Source organism: Ictalurus punctatus, chromosome 5 (assembly GCF_001660625.3).
Source record: "Ictalurus punctatus breed USDA103 chromosome 5, Coco_2.0, whole genome shotgun sequence".
NCBI lineage: Eukaryota > Metazoa > Chordata > Actinopteri > Siluriformes > Ictaluridae > Ictalurus > Ictalurus punctatus.
Window position 1 is genome coordinate 29430731 of NC_030420.2, and position 17337 is coordinate 29448067.

The window sequence follows — 17337 nt, forward strand, 5'->3', positions numbered from 1 at the left end:
TATGTGTCTTTCAGGATTGAAAATACGATGTCAGGAGTTACTTGAGATTTACGAGTCATTTTAACATCGAAAAAGCAGCTGATCATCAGCATTAAAGATGGAGTGACTCATCAAATCTTTCCAAGAACCATTTCATAGCTGAACCTGGTAACATTCAGTGAGTAAACAGAGCCATCTAGAGGTTACTACTGCTACATTTAAACCCGACTATATTACTCAGTATTGCTCTAAAATGGTAGCACAATTGAAATTAACCATTCAATCTTGACTAGAAGTCTTTTCTATAAACTAAATAACTCTAAAATTATGCATAGTGTAATTGCCATCAGCACAGAAAAGTCATAGCATTCCAGATGCATCAAGAAGAATCAGATCTAATATCATAATGATAATGTCAGGGATTTTGTAGCAGAGTCAGATGCATGTGCAGATTTCTATTTTAATGAAAAAGCAAACGATACAGACAGCATAAACTTAGACACCAAAACATGAACTATGATTTCAAGGCAAAAAGACCTACATGGACTAGAGAGCACAATGTGACAAACAATGAAAGACAAAAGCTTGGCACTAAATGAGTTACAAGACTTGACTTTAATACTTCTGCTCATTAACCAAATGTGACACAGGTGCAAACAGTCATGTGACGTGATCCAGTCAGGTGCATTAGCTGATGGCAAAACGTTGTCAGGTGCAGATTTCGGTGTAACCATGATAGACATATGATAAAAAAAATAAATAAAAAATAATTAACTGCAGAGAAAAAATATTAAACTCACAAATGGGGGTTAAGCATGGAAATAAACTGCAATAAAAAAAATTGAATTGAAAATATATCTGAATTAGTGGTTCACCTTACAAGTTTGAAGTGACACAAAATAAAGTTAGTAAGGGCTTTATCATGTTCAGAGTTGTGATGGATCTAGAGGCATTAATATTATGTGGTGTGTGGTTATGTTGACATGCAAAACAATAAGCCACTTGATTCTCCTGCCCAGTGCTCTGTCTGTGAAATAGAGGGGGAAATTGCTACCAACCTCTTTCTACAGTTATTTAGAAAATAGTGTGGTGAAGCTGCCACTTTAGAAGTCCTCAATTTTGGCACTGAACTGTTATTTGAGATGAGCTCTTCACCAAATGGTTACTCTTAGGCTGTAGTTACTGTAACAGGAGGGCCGAGGTCACACCACAAACTGCGAGAAGAAACGGGCAATAAGTGAAAGGTTAGTGAGTGTAGTTTTTGAACAGAATGAAAGGCCAGTAGCCTAATCTCTGAAAGCTCTACCAGCCTCTTTCACCAAGGAATGTGTCAATACATTAGCTAAGTCTAACTAACAACTTTATTCCTCATCACACAAATGTTATCTAGCATGACAACTCTGCTCATACAAACTGGCTGAATGCAAATAGGTAGTTGTCACCAGTGCCAGAACTCACGGTACGCAGTACTGGCACTTCTACATTTTACTCTTTGGCATAGCATGACTTTCTTGTGAAACGGCATTTCTCACAAGCTGCCAGTACTTTTTTCTACCTTCTCCATATGATAGCCATATAAGTTCTGAGCAATTCATAATTACTCTACATAAACTTCTAAATACTATTTTAGTGAGAAGTTAACACCAATGATGTAGCCTTACTGGCTTTGGTCACAAATGACCTTGTCTTCAACTATCTTGTGGTAGCGTTTGTGGTTCATTCAAGGCAAGCGTTTTGGGTCTGTTAGGCTTCAGTCAGAAGACAACGCACAAGGAACACCCTCTTTTCTTAGCTAAAATCAACTATATAGATAGTATAGTATTAAAACACTAGAATGTAGATTTCTTCGGAGAACCACAAGTTCTCATGTGTAATCTTTGTAATGTAGATCTATGCACATTAAAATACACATTACCTCCTCAAAAAAATTAAAGTGTCTGATTAAAGTAGTACTTCTTACAAACAAATAAAAAAAATAAAAAACCACCCTTTACTAATACATTCTGCTTGTCTTATTTTTTGTGTAAACTCTAAGTAACTTGTTCAGCCAAAACTACCACAGAACTCTTACTGGCCTAAATAAGAAATCTATAATGAACAGATGAAGAAAAATTGTAGTCAGCTGTAGACTGCATGTTCAGTTGATGAATAGTTATATTGTGCAAACTCAGGCCTGCTGTAATCAGATGATCAAGAGAATGTGATGCTTAGAATAAAGTGTCCATAAAAACAGAAAACCTGTCAGCTAAGCAACAATTATTGCTAACTACATTATCTGGATCTCTTGATGTCCTTGTAGTTTATTGAAAACTATGTGCTGGCTGGGTATAATTAGCTGGCTTTAGAGATAAAGTATTGTTTCAGTCCAGTTTAGGTTAGGCCACACAGTAGCCAGCTCACGATTCAATGGAATTTAACCTTAAAATAAGGGAAGCCAGGAACAACACAACCAGGTTTGTGTTAAAAAGTTGGTATATTGTAACAGCTATACACACAGAATTGCACAAAAGAACCAAACACCAGACATACCTTCAGGGTGCGCCAAGGCCAAATTAATAAACAAAAGGATTCTTGGTTTGGTAGCTAGCTTACCTAAAAGGAAAATAAAGAAGATACAAGTACTTCACTAAATACCCCAGCCAAAAACAGAGACAAAAGGACCCCTCTCCCAAAAGAGATGCCAGCCACACCCCTACTGCCAGTGAACTGAGAGCAAAATGTATACAGTGGTGCATAGAATAGACAAACAGGAACAACCAAACTCCAAACAGCAGTCAGCATATCACCTACAAACCACACCCAACACATCATTCACACTCCTCTTCCTCTTTAAATAGGGTGGTCAATTAGTGATGTCATCCAGGGAGGCGGGAGCAAGGCAGGGTAGGGCAAGCTGGAAACTCTGGGAGGGAGTGCGGACCTGCACACAAAAATATGGCACCACAAAAAAAAAACTTCCCATCCCAAAGATGTTGTAACAATATGAATACTAAAAATATTTTACATAATTATTTATACAGCTAAAATATTATATTGTAGACTAAATGAGAAGCTTGATCAACCTAAATTCACAGGCTTGTCAAAGCCAGTAGATATTTTATGGTACGGTTACATTTCCTCTCATGCAAACCACAAGTGCTCAGAATGCTCTATGCTCACAACAGACTAATCTTTGTTCAGATGTCACAAAGTCACTAGACTGGCACCAGTTTCACCCATTAAAGTAAAAAAATGTCAGAGCAAAATTTGGCACAAACATATTGCATTTTTTACAGTGTATTTGTAGAGTACAGTGTATTTGTACAGTACTTTATGTCATCACCTTACAGTACTTAGTTAGTTACATATAATATTCACAGCAAAAAATAGCTTTACAAATGGAATCACCAAAATATACTAAGACAGGTTGAAAAGAGTAATGTAGTTATGTAGTCATTTCAGAGTTTCCCTGATTGCAGTATTAACTCTCAACAATGGTGAAGGTGCGTCCAGTTCTGAAATAGTTCTCAATTTCCTCCAGTGTTCGCCCTTTTGTTTCAGGGACACACTTGGCTGTGAATATGATGTTCACCACGCAGATTACACAGAAGAACAGAAACAGTGCAAAGAGTCCAAATGCCTCCTGTGAAGGAGAGAAAAAAAACTTAATTTAAGGTAAAGTGGGAACTGTATCCTATTCTTTGCAAACTACAGGAAAGCACAGCCTGTGACACATTATTTAACAGCAAAAATGATCATCTTTTCTAAACATTTTAAAAATATATATAATTTTTAAACCATTAGTTTTCAGTTCCTGTTTGCTTATTTAATCATAATGACATTGAATTTACCACTGCCTGCATGAAGAATTGTGTCAGCAAAAAAGTAGTGATATAGCTGACCACCACACACACGCCTGAAACAAAGCCGCGCACTTTCATCGGCAGGAGCTCTGACATCAGCAGCCATGTGATCGGACCCCAGCCTATTACATAACCTGCTCAAAAGAAATTTAATAAAAGTAATAATTTCACTCACACCACAGTGGAATTCTGGAATCTGATTGGTCAAACATTGTGATTAATTATCTATAATATTGCATAACTTAGACAGTAGTTTTAGGTTTATTTTAATGCACTCACCTAGGTTATCAATCAGTAACTTACATAATCATGTACGGTGGACACTCCACATAAACTGATTTTTACAATGTAATTGTGTGTAATTGTTGATATCATGAAACATATTTAGCATTTATGGAAAGAGTTGCTAGTGTCCCATGTAAAGCTGTTGGAAAGTCTGGAGGTTGGATGGAGGTTTCTCAGTAACACATCTGCAGAGTTTACACAGAATGGTGCAAAAAATAAAAAAACATCCAGTGAACAGCAGTTCTGCAAGTGGAAACAGCTTGTTGCTGAGAGAGGTATAAGGAGAATGTTCAGACCGGTTCGAGCTGACCAGAAGACTACCATCTTAAAGGTATGTTTCCAACACCTTGTGGAATACATAGCAGTGTAGGTACTTAACAGTACTTGAAATTCAGAAACAGGAGCTGTGTTAAACCATCCAGAAACGTCTGGGTTACGCATGTAACCCTGTTCCCTGAGAAGGGAACGAGACGTTACGTTTAGCATAAAATTATGGGGAGCGCCTCTCGTGCGTGACCGGCATCTGAAGCTTGTGTAAAATCATGCCTATTTATAGGCCTGCCATGATCAGGTGACGTGGCAATTAAGCGCGTCGCGTGATATAAATATGGCACCTGTGAACTGCGCCATCAGCCTCTATTATCTGAAGCAAAGACGCAAATCACAGGCCTGCCCTGATATGACAAAGCTACGCAACGTCTCATTCCTTTCACAGGGAACAGGGTTACACGCGTAATCCAGACGTTCAATTTCAAAGGGAACGTTGCGTTTAGCATAACACTATGGGAATGAGAATACCCACTCCGTCATACCAAGGGTAGGGCCTGTTCAAAAAGACCCAAGCCCGAGGGTCACTGCAAGACACTCGAGCTCGGGGTGGAATGAATATCCAGGCTGTAATAACGAATGAATGTGTGTGGCGTAGACCAACCTGCAGCAGCACACACATCCTGTAAGGATACCCCTTTGGATAAAGCCTTTGCAGCGGCGACCGCCCTAGTGGAATGAGCCCTTATGCCCAGAGACGTAGCGAGACCGCGTGCCTCATAAGCAATAGAGATTGCTTCCACTATCCAATTAGAGATGCGCTGCTTTGACACAGCATCACCTCTACTGTTGCCACCAAAGCAGACCGGCAGCTGCTCCAACTTATGACACTGGCCAGAGCGGTGGATGTAAGTACAGAGATCCCTTACTGGACACAGCAGGTGCATTCTCTCTTGTTCCGGTGTGGGGAATGGAGGAGGGCAGAAACCCTGCAACACCACAGGGTGGGCAGCCGATGTAGGCACTTTAGGAATATAATCCGGCATAGGATAGAGGAAGGCCTTGGCTAATCCAGGGGCAAAGTCAAGGCAGGAAGGGGCAACAGAGAGAGTTTGTAGATCTCCTATTCGCTTGAGAGATGTCAGGGCCAGCAGAAGAGCTACCTTTAGAGTCAGAAGCTTCTCAGAGGCTGACTCTAAGGGCTCAAATGGAGTCCCTGACAGACCTTCCAGGACCACAGAAAGGTCCCAGGAAGGTTTGCACGGCCTGCAGATGGGCCTCAGCCGCTTAACACCATGCATGAACCTTGAAGTTAGAGGATGTTGCCCCATAGAGGCTCCATCAACAGGGGCATGGCTGGCCGAAATGGCAGCCACGTAAACCCTGATTGTATAAGTAGCCCACCCTGCTGAGAAACGTTCTTGTAAGAACTCCAGGACTGTAGCTATTGCGCAGTTCACTAGGTCTAGCTGATGTTCCTCACACCACAAGACAAAAAGCTGCCACTTAAGTACATACAATTTCCTTGTGGATGGTGCTCTAGTATTTCTCATGGTCTCTACAATCTCAGTTGTGAGACCAGAATCTTGGGACCACCTTGGCTAGGAGAGGCCCTACAGTAGCACTGGGGCTAACTGCCCTAACAACCTCATGTCCCCTGATACGTCCCTCCATGGCACCTCAGGACTGCTCTTCTTTGCCTGCTTGGCCTTTATGACCATTCTCAGGTCAGGCCTAGTAGCAGGCCGCGACTGTGGCCGCCCAGTTCCCCTGGCTGTCTGCAGAGGTTGGCGGGCTGCCATACTCGCCTTCTAGGTCTCCCTCGCATTAGTGCTGGCCCGGGCTCCACTCGTGGATACCCGGGTGAACTCAAGACAACAGGGAAGGAACTGGCTGAATGCAGCCATATGTCAAGCTCACTCAGCAGGTCTGTTTGGTAGGCCTGCAACATTGTCATTGACTGCAGTGACACACAAGCAAGACTACTACCACATAAGCTTTGCCCACCAATGCCACGGTGGCCTTACACAGTGGTTTGGATGGCAAAGCCGGCCCCCCAATTACCTGCCGTAGCTCGCAAGCACCTCCTCCACCTTCAGCATAGCTAAATAGCCATGCCATTCATTCCCCATAATGGCCGAATAATCCAACATCGTGACGTTATAAATACGGCTTATGCATGGTTTTCCCCTAGAAGCCTGTTATTTTGTCATGCACTTCTGGAAGAAAGAGGAGTTTCTGCAGTGTGAGGGATTTACTTTCACTGGGGAGAAAAAGGCTCATCCAGCCTTAGTAATCACTTCAAGCAGCTCTTTATATGCTGCTCTCAGTTTTTAGTACATCCTTCTTGCTCATAGGAGTCAGAGAGGAATTATTACTATTATTTTTGCGTGTGTGTTTTTTTTCCACTTGTTTTTCCTTTTTGGCTTTCCATAGTGGAAGGAGGAGTCGCGATGCAAACTCCAAAATCCAGCGGAGAGCCGAACCCGGAAGACAGATCAAGAGATAGAGCAGCGCTCGTCTCCGGCTCCTTTTCCTGATCCATAAGAGATCCCCCGAACCTGAGACGGCTAGCTGGCCGGCCCAAATCCACGAGGCTCCGAAACCTAACTCACTTCGTCTTCCGGGAAGAACACGAGTCACGAGCCGAGCTGCTTAATGTGGGCATTACCATGCGCAACCTCTCAAGGCTGCCATCACATGCTACACCACTAGACACTTCACCCAGAAAGTGTGCACTATTCCCTGTGACGAAATGGGGGCAAGCCGTAACACACTTCCTGAATTCTCTCACTCATATTTTTCTCTCTTGCTCATTCCTTTTTTTTTGTTTTGTTTAAAGGATAGAAAAGTTGTGAGATTTTGAGAAAAGATAGAGAGGAAATGAAGCGTCTTTTCTTTTTTTACACAAACAACTGACATGCAGTCTTTCACTGAAGATAATAAAGGCTGATGGTGCGGGTCACAGGTGCCATATTTATATCATGCGACGCTTAATTGCCACGTCACCTGATCATGGCAGGCCTATAAATAGGCATGATTTTACACACGCTTCAGATGCGTCACGCGTGAGAGGCGCTCCCCATAGTGCTATGCTAAACGCAACGTAGAAGTTCCCTTTGAAAGGGAACAGACATGATTATTCTTTTCTTTGGTTTCACACTCACTTAATTGATTTCCAAACCACTTGTATACCAGGGATGTCCAATCTTATCTGCTCAGGGATGGTGTGGGTACAGGTTTTCATTCCAATCGAGCAGGAGCCACACCTGATTCCACCTGTTTAATCAGCTAATCTGGGCTTTAATTAGTCTGTGTGCTGAGGCTTCTGCTTGGTTGGAATGAAATTGAGGATTGAAAAGAATTGAGAATTGAGGCTGAAAAGCAAGTTTTTTTTTATTACTAATAATACATATTAGTCAGGGCAAGTGTATTTTAATAACATTAAAAAGAAATGTCTGTTAGTAGGGCATTGAATTATTTTGTTACTTTTATTATTATGGATTAATAAAGCTAATCATTTGTAAATGTTTCTTAATGCAGAAAACTGCCTAATAATTTCAGTGCTTTAACTTTCCATGTTATAAATAAGACGTGTTTTGACAGTTTTTAATTATGTCCAATTACATTATCTAAAGCATCTCCACTGCTGAATTTCAGTTAACTGTACTATAAATTACTGTACTGTAAAACACTTCAGGACATTGTGTTTATTGCTTTATATACAAAACCTTGATTGTGGGTTTTATGGTTATCAAGGTGTAGTGAGAAATTTCAGTTCTGGTGTGAAAACCAAGTACTCACCAAGTGCAATAAAGATGATGCTGATGAGGGGGATAACTGTGCCAGATTTGAAATCAAAACCAGTCATGACTCCAAATGACTTTGTTGCACACTGCAACGCAACAGTTATGTTCCCAGAATCACATGATGTTTTGTGGGTGTACACAGTCATTGTCAGCATGGCCAGAAACATTATAAATGCTGAAAGGGTGTAGTGCATATTTTATTATTTGGATAGCACTCATGATATTGAAGAAAGGAAAAACATCTTGACTATGGTGAAGGTTAATCTGGTTCACACAAGTCATATCTCAGCAGAACAAAACTTTTGCGCAGCACAGACCTGATGCGTAGAGAAAAGATTTCCTGCCAGCTTTGTCCATTAAACAGGCTGCAATTATAATAGTAACCAGTCTAACAAGTCCCACTATGGCTGCATCGTACTTAGGTTCCTAGATAAAGACATAGTATTGGGAAAAAATAACATGATAGGCTTAGACGAGTTGAATTGGCTAATTCATATCAATATACATAAAAATAGTTTTTCACACTTCTATGTCATGTAATCTGAACACTTTGATAGTTGATAGTTCTTTGAAGAGACTCACCAGTGAAACAGCTGTTTTCTCAAAGATTGGCTCCAAATAAATCAAGATGGGTGTAATACCTGTCATCTGCTGCAGGAGTCTCATAAACACAGAGATCAAGATTGGCTTGTAGTAGAATGGACTTCTAAGATCTGAACACGTCATTCTGTCCTATTGGAAAGGTTAAATTGGAGCTTTTTCAGTTACATTATACCAGGGGTATTCAAATAAAATTTGTGAAAATACGCAACTAATTAATAAGCAACTAACCTCACTAAATACCATCAACACTTGGCTTTCAATGATTAAAGCATTAGTGATTAGTTTATTACTAGAAACAAGACATCAGCATGAAGTGGTTATGTTTGAGTTTTTTCTCACACCAGTGGTTTATGTTACCACTTTTGACTTTTACTTTCTGATTTCACTGTTGACTTTTGTTGGCAAGCCATATTTGGTACTCAGATCAGAGGGTAAACAAAATGATGGTAAAAAAATAATAAAATAAAAAATAAATAAATAAATAAAAACTATGAAAATCTGTGAAAGCTTACTCTTCCGCTAAATAATGTTCATTGATGTTGTTATGTCCAGTTGTTGTTTTTTCTTACATTGATTGTCTCTGCTACAGTATTTTTTGAATACCTGGTTAGAGCCGCTGAAATATTTCGATGTATGTGCACATGAGAGAACATGAGAAACTCTGCACAGACAGTAACCTGGATCAGGATCAAACCAGTGGCTCTGGAGCTGTGAGGTGACATGCTACCATGCAGTATGTTTATAATATAAATTAAAATTCGTGCAGAAAATGTCTACCTTTTGACGCATTGGGTCAGGCCAGAGTAGTGTTTATTCGGGGCTTAATAATACAAAAGATCTCATTCCATACATTATTCATCTCTGTAACCCTGCTGCTTGTTTTTACCTGGGAATTGACACTCTGTTGAATTTGATTGAGTTCAGTGATATAGTTTGAATCAGGGCCCCTGAGCCATTGGAGGGCTCTGGCAGCCTCGTCCCATTTGCCTTTGGTGATGAGGTAACGTGGAGAGTTCGGCATGAAGCACAGAAGCATTAGCATAATCAGACCTGGAACTTCGCCAGCTATAGCCAGCCACTGCCACGGCAGAACCAAACCTGTGTAGCAAGATAGGAAAGACAAAGGTCTCACAAAAAGTTTAGACTATCCTTATCAATCAGATTAGAGTATAATTTTGAACACTTTCTATAACTGATTAACTAACAAAGCATGACCCAGAACATTATATGCATATGTAAATACCTAAGATTGCTGCACCTTTCACACAGTACTTCTATGACGGTTTATTTGCACACTGTAGCTTGTTTGCATGCCATGCATTTCTTATGAATGTGAGAATATTTTTAGAACCAACCATTCAAATAGGTAGCAGACAACAAAAATAACTGACATAAAATGACACAGAAAAGGCAGAAAGTGTGTCACTTACCAAGAGCGTAGAGTGCCAGACCTCCAATGACCATCATGATTTGAGGACTGGCTCCCAGGGCTCCTCTGACACCTGGATGTGAAATCTCTGACACATAGACCTGCAAGAATAAAGCATGAGGATGGCTTATGTTTAAAAAATTAAAACATTAAAAAAAAAAAACCTCCCATAATAAATGGTTTAATCAGAGTTTATGTGTCATGTCATTTTTGCAATTATGAGGTAATTACACCTATAGAGGATGTAAGGGTATCAAGTTATAAGCACTCTAATTGTACTTCAGCAGTTCCCAACCTTTTTTTTCCCAGTAGCCCAATTTTTTCACAACTGTAAGAACTCTACTAAGAACTCTAATGCAAGGACTGAGTATGTGCATTGCACTGCAGCTTGTTAAACTGTTCAGCCAAAAAACTATTTTACTGGATGCTTAAAGAGTCAAAAACCAACGCATATGTTCATCACTACCTAATTTCATGTCAGCCTCATGGTCATTAACTACAAACTTACAGAACATGATGCAGTACTATTTTCCCCTATTTTTTTACTGAGAAACCACTGTCTCTTATGTTCCTCTGACTTATTATACTCTGACACTAAAATTCTCCAGTTTGTGCAAGGGGGTTTAAGGCACTCTGCTCAGCATCATGCCTAAACCTGCCCTTACCCATGATAAAATCAGTGTAACACACACCGTCACATGGTTTCTTGTTTTATTCTACCATGCAACTGGCTACAGTGCCTTGCATAAGATTTTACCCCTTGAACTTTTCTACCTTTTGTAGGGTTTTTAAATTGACTGACAAAATTGAATTCGTTTTTTGTTGTTTACAATATGTCTAATGTTTGAAAGAGTAATTTCATTTTTCCTTGTGACATAAGGATTGATCCTGGTTACACAAGGCACTGCATACTTTCTGTTACTCGTTTGGGGAGTGTGTTGAAAGGAAAACGACAGAAATGGGATATATGAAACATCATGCCCAGAAATATACCTACAGGAATGGAGCTGGCTGTAATCCCAGAAGCGATGCCTGTGAGTAATCTGCCCAGGAGAAGCAATAACCACTCCCTCGCTGCCGCCATCATGAGAAACCCCGCCATGAAGGGAATTACAGATATCATGATGCTGTGTTTCCTTCCCAATTTGTCATTCATCAGCATGGCACTCAACCCTCCGGCTATAACTCCAATCGCAAAAATAGACTATATTCAACAAATAGGACAAATAGAGTCAAATTGATTGGATAAGTACACACACATGTTTTGTTTTGTTTACTGTAGAGCTGGTGCTTAAATCAGGAAAAACACAATGAGAAAAGATAAACAGCTATATCAGGTAGATTCATGTCACATCCGTTGAGTTAGTTATATTGCTTATAAATTTATTCTCAATGCAATTTAAGTCAATGTGATATTCAGTGAGGAACAAACAAGCTGCTCTTACTCCAAACCAGGAAATCTGATCAATGTCCATGAGCAGACGTGGATCGTCATCCTCCTGAAGCTGTGGAATCACCGCAGAGGGAAATACCATGGCGTATCCAAAAATAAAACTGCCCAAAACAGCCGAAAAGGCCGCGACAAAGAGCCGGCCATTTCTATTGGAAAAACAATTTACAATACGAATTGAAATATTCAATAGCATATCCCAGCTATAAAATTGAGAGGTATTCAGTGAATCAGACAAAGTGAAAAGTCACCAAGGACAAAATATACACAGGACAATAAATATTCAAGACAAAAAAATGCACAGGATAATACGCACAGGACAGTAAATACTCAGGACAATAAATGTTCATGACAAAACATATACAGGACCATTAATGCTCAGGAGAATAAATACTTAGGACAATTAATACACAAGACAGTAAACATGCTCACATACTTAAACATTTAAAACACTGATACTTGCCAGCAAAGCCAAAAACAGACCAGCACCCACATACCTTAATGCTCTGATCATACCGGCTCTGCACCATGCTCCTTTTGAGCCTCTAGCACAGCTCAACTGTACCCACTATCTCTCAAAATACAAGAAGAACACGCATCAAAACTCTTCTCTGTCTTGACATCCAGTTAGTGAAATGACCTTCCCATGGCTGTCCAGGGAACAGTCACTGGAGGTCTTCAAACGAAATCTAAAGACATACCTCTTCACCAAGCACTTGAATTAACATTTCTGTTTTTAATCGATCATTTTTTAATAGAACCAGGGTTTTAGCTTGAAGAGGCGCTGATTGATTATGAATGTGTAAACTTTTAAACAATAAATAATTGTGTCTTCACACACAGATAAAGATGCTTAACGTAAAAAACCAAGACCAGTTCAACTTGATCTGTATTTTTGGCCCGTTGCTTCCTCAATTCCTCTCGCTTCTGTTCCACTTGATATACATGTTATCAAATACAGACATCTTAGTTTGACTTTAATCTTAATGCTATACAATTTTTTAATCCCTTGACTTTTTTTTCTTTCATGTTGTATTAACCTCCTCCAACAGGATTTTAGCTTTTAGATAGTGAACTAGCATGAGGATGTGTTTTTGATAGAGAGTACATAGCATTCTGTAAGTCACTCGTAATAATAACATTTGCTAAATGCTGTAAATGTAATGTAAATAAATTTGTAGAACATAAAATACTCAGAATAAATACTCAGGACAGCAAATACGCAGAACAATAAAGGCTCAGGAAAAAATACTCAGGACAATAATTACACAGGAAGCTAAATACTCAAGGCAATAAATGTTCAGAAGAATAAAAACAAAGAACAAAAACACTCAGGATATTAAATGCTCCTATGCACATTAACTTGTCAGGAGAAACCACTGCAAACATCTGTCTGTAATTGTCTATAAACACACTATCATGCAACTGGAAAAAGAGGTGGGAAAAGATTCGAAGATAAAAGTCTAGTGAGCGAGAGTGAGCGAGAGAGAGAGGGAGGAAGAATAACAAAAAATAGCACAACAAATAATTACTATAACCTTTTGGTGGAAAAACAGATGGAGTCTAGAGAGACAGAGAGAGAGAGAGAGAGAGAGAGAGAGAGAGAGAGAGAGAGAGAGAGAGAGAGAGAGAGGGAGCAAATAACAAAATATAGCATAGCAAATAATTACTAAAACATTTGGGTGGAAAAACAGATGGAGAAAAGTGTAGCGGATAAATGTGTAAAATATATATTGTATATGAAAAGTTATCTAAAATATATGTATATAGTTTTAATGATAGATCAAACTGGCCAGTAAGAGAATAACAGTAAAGAGTATAAAAATACAACATCATTTAAAATTTACCTTATTCGTCCCTGTGTATTTTGATTATTCAGTAATAATGGAGTTGCTTCATTCTCTACAGATGCCATTGCTTCTTGTGTGCCCTCAATCTCTGACTTTCAGTCTATATGGCAGCTTAGTGCTATAGAATAACCTAAAGTGAAACTGAGACTATGCGTCTGTGTTTGACATCATGTACATCAACAGAACAAGTAGGAGAGGAATTGAGGAAGCACGGGCTATACAATAAATACAGTTGCACAAAGTTGCACTGGAATGTGTGTGGGGGTTTTTTTATGTTCAGCAGTCCGTGTGGTGCAACGTCAGGAAACACGATTATTTATTAGCAACTGTTTATGGTTTAAGAGTCGACTGCGTGTTGATACAGAGCACATGTTGAAAATTCACGAGGACAGATCTAGTTAAAAGACAAGCAAGTTAGGTTCTTCTGGAGCATAGTGCAACACTTAACAATAAATACTCAGGATAAAATATACACAGGACCATTAATGCTCAGGAGAATAAATACTTAGGACAATTAATACACAAGACAGTAAACATGCTCACATACTTAAACATTTAAAACACTGATGCTTGCCAGCAAAGCCAAAAACAGACCAGCACCCACATACCTTAATGCTCTGATCATACCGGCTCTGCACCATGCTCCCTTTGAGCGTCTAGCACAGCTCAACTGTACCCACTATCTCTCAAAATACGTTTTGTATTAATCTCCTTTGTATTGTAAATTGTTTTATTAATATAAAACATGTTGTATTAATCTCCTCCAGCAGGGTTTTTTAGCTTGTAGTTAGTGAACTAGCATGAGGATGTGTTTTTGATAGAGACTTCATAGCACTTCTTTAAGTCATTCCTAAATAATAACATCTGATAAATGCTGCAAATGTAATGTAAATAAAAATGTAGAACAAAAAATACTCAGGATAGATACGCAGGACGATAAATACACAGGAAGCTAAATACTCAAGGCAATAAATGTTCAGAAGAATAAAAACAAAGAACAAAAACACTGGAAAAAGAGGTTGGAAAAGAGTAGAAGATAAAAGTCTAGAGAGTGAGTGAGTGAGTGAGAGAGAGAGAGAGAGAGAGAGAGAGAGAGAGAGAGAGAGAGAGAGAGAGAGAGAGAGAGAGAGAACGATGGAGAATAACAAAATATAGCATAGCAAATAATTACTATTACATTTGGGTGGAAAAAGAGATGGAGAAAAGTGTAGCAGATAAATGTGTAAAATATATATTGTATATGCAAATATATATAAGGAATGTTTATATATTTTTTTAATGATAGAGAAAACTGGCCAGAAAGAGAATAATTATGCAATAAGATGCACTGCCTTTGTTGTTGTTGTTGTTAATATCACCTAGGTGTACAGCAATTCAGATCATAAGATAAGCTTCTGTTTCTTTTTTATCAGTTATCAGATGTGTTTTATTCTCCTTGCATATGATAGTATTTTGACGTTTCCTCTCTCATCAATGTACGTGATATTTACTGTGGAAATACATACTTACTTTGTCACACAATTCATACAGATGTTCTTGGGACAAATGGTGGATGCACTGGCCCATCTCCCTAATGGAAACATTTGACACAGGTCTATAAATGTATTTCTTAATTACATTGGCTTATATGTTTGTGTGTATATCTTTTATATGCAGACCCTTCCAAAAGTATTGGAATGGCAAGGCCAATTCTTTTGTTTGGGTTTGAGATCAAAAGTTGAATATGAGATGATAGATCAGAATTTCAGCTTTCATTTCCTGATATTTCCATCTAGATGTGTTGGAGAACTTAGAACATGGTGTCAGACCACCCAAATCTTAGGCGAGCAAAAGTATTGAAACAGATAGGCTTAAAGTAAATAACACTTAATATTTGATTGTATATCCTTTGCTTGTAATAACTGCATCATTCCAACAACCCACTGGCATCACAAGGGGGTGACAGCATTGACTTTACTCTGGTCCATTTCTACCCCGTTCTCATCAAGGATGTAGCCTCAGAACTTAACTGAGAATTGGTGAAACTCATATTTCTCTAATTTGATGTACAGGTCATTCACTACCAGTCTTTCCAAAACTTCTCATACCTGGTCAACATGTTAAATTTCAGTTTTGGTGTAGATCAGTATGTCATCAACGTAAATAGTCACACAGGTTGTACTCCATGGCCTTTGTCTCTGGAAGATACAAGGGGTGGACTTGGCCTCCAGGGGGAGCAGCACCTGCTAAAAGGCCAATGGCACAATCCCATGGTCAGTGTGGAGGTAGCCTGGATGCTCATGCTTTGTTGAAAGCTTCAGCTATGTCTCTGTAGGGCTTTAATATGGTCATATCTCTTAACTTTTATTGTGGGTGGAGTGACATGGTAGAGACAGAAAGTTGTTAAAACAGTTTTCACTCCAGGTTATGAGCTCACATTTGCTCCAAGCAATCGGAAAATCATAAGTAGACTTCCATGGGAAACCTAGCATGATTGGGTGGCTGGGTGATAGTGATCATGAAAGAGTGCGTTTCTTTCTGGAGAATGCCAGTGCATATTTGAATGGCAACAGTGTGCTCAGACACTTTACCACGCCCTAGTGGAGATCCATTCAGAGCTTTAACTCTTAAAGTTCCAGTAAGGGGAACTTTAAGGGGAACAAGATGTACATTTAATCTTGGTCACTGTTTTATTCACAAAATTCCTTGCTACAGAATTTAGGAAGGCTTGGAAAATATAGGTTTCAGACCCCCCAAATATGGTAACTGGTAGCGTCATACACTTGCATATGAGTAGATGGGCTAGCTGTGTGGGGTTCTTGGCTTCAGGTCTGCAGGTCTTACATTTTGCTCAGAAATGTTCCTTATTCCCACAATAAAAACAGTCCACCTTTTCTATGGCATTACTTTCCGACCAGTGGGAGCCCAACTTGGGCAATTTCAATAGGTTCATTCCTTGGGAGAGCACCTCTGACTGGAACTCATGCTGGATCCTGGCAGTCAGGAAAGGAAATGCCCAGAGAATAGCCCTGGGGCTTATCATAGTCTTACTGAAGCTTATGATTCTGATCCCTACTTGCACAGATGTTGTGTGATTGCTGCCAAAAGTCATTTTACTGATCACATTATTTATCTTCTCACAATCATGCAAAGCAAAACCTCCTATTATCCTCTGCTTATTTTCAACAGTGGCTTGGATGATGGGGCATGATTCATTTCAAGACTTGTGTTCTTTAAAAAAAAAAAAAAAAACTTTGAATAATTACATTAATAGAGTGTACCTATGTGTCTTTCAGGGTGGGAAAATATGATGTCAAGAGTGAATCAAATTTTCAATTTACCTGAGATTTAGGAGTCATTTTACATTGAAAAAACAGCTGAATATCATTCAAAGATGGATAGTCACTCATCAAATCTGTTGAACAATTTTATGTTTGAACCTGGTAACATTGAGTGAGAAAAGAGAGCCATCTAGAGGTTACTGCTGCCACATGTAAACAGCATTTCCACAAAAATATTACTCTATTACTCAGGGATCTGGAGCCCTGGCTGGGACATCAGTCCATCATAAATCACCATGCACACATATTCACAAACTCATTCACAGCTAGGAGCAATTTATATTAAGCAATCCAATTACTGACCTGTTTTTGAAAGGTGGGAGGAAAAGTCATGGATGCAGGGAGAACATGCACGGAAACTCTACATGGAACCTGAACCAACATAGTCCTACATACTGTACAAAGATACTGTAGCTAAACTGGTATAGCATAATGAATAATATTTATATTGGCAGATATTAAACAGTTAAAGCATGAATGTGTGTGTCAACTCAGATAAGTAA

The 17337-nt window shown here is 39.2% G+C and overlaps 1 protein-coding gene across 7 annotated transcripts; it reads right to left on the bottom strand.

The window, feature by feature from the left end:
- Positions 1–419: 419 nt before the first annotated feature.
- Positions 420–13677, bottom strand: LOC108265451 (solute carrier family 2, facilitated glucose transporter member 6). Of its 7 annotated transcripts, XR_006982569.2 has the most exons (12): positions 13512–13671; positions 11660–11813; positions 11212–11418; positions 10216–10315; positions 9672–9883; positions 8765–8914; positions 8500–8608; positions 8178–8357; positions 3810–3955; positions 2509–3601; positions 1038–1193; positions 420–670 (listed from the first exon to the last, which is right to left on the bottom strand). XR_006982569.2 is itself a non-coding variant. In XM_053680404.1 (11 exons), the coding sequence occupies exons 2-11, from the start codon at positions 12176–12178 to the stop codon at positions 3440–3442; spliced, it is 1437 nt and encodes a 478-aa protein (XP_053536379.1). In that variant the 5' UTR covers positions 12179–13227; positions 13512–13598; the 3' UTR covers positions 1200–3439. The 7 variants fall into 7 exon arrangements, 5 of the variants coding, with proteins under 5 accessions (XP_053536379.1, XP_017323265.1, XP_053536377.1 ...); XR_006982568.2 differs by having other exon boundaries at positions 420–1193; XM_053680404.1 differs by lacking the exons at positions 420–670; positions 1038–1193 and adding an exon at positions 12162–13227 and having other exon boundaries at positions 1200–3601; positions 13512–13598.
- Positions 13678–17337: the final 3660 nt, after the last annotated feature.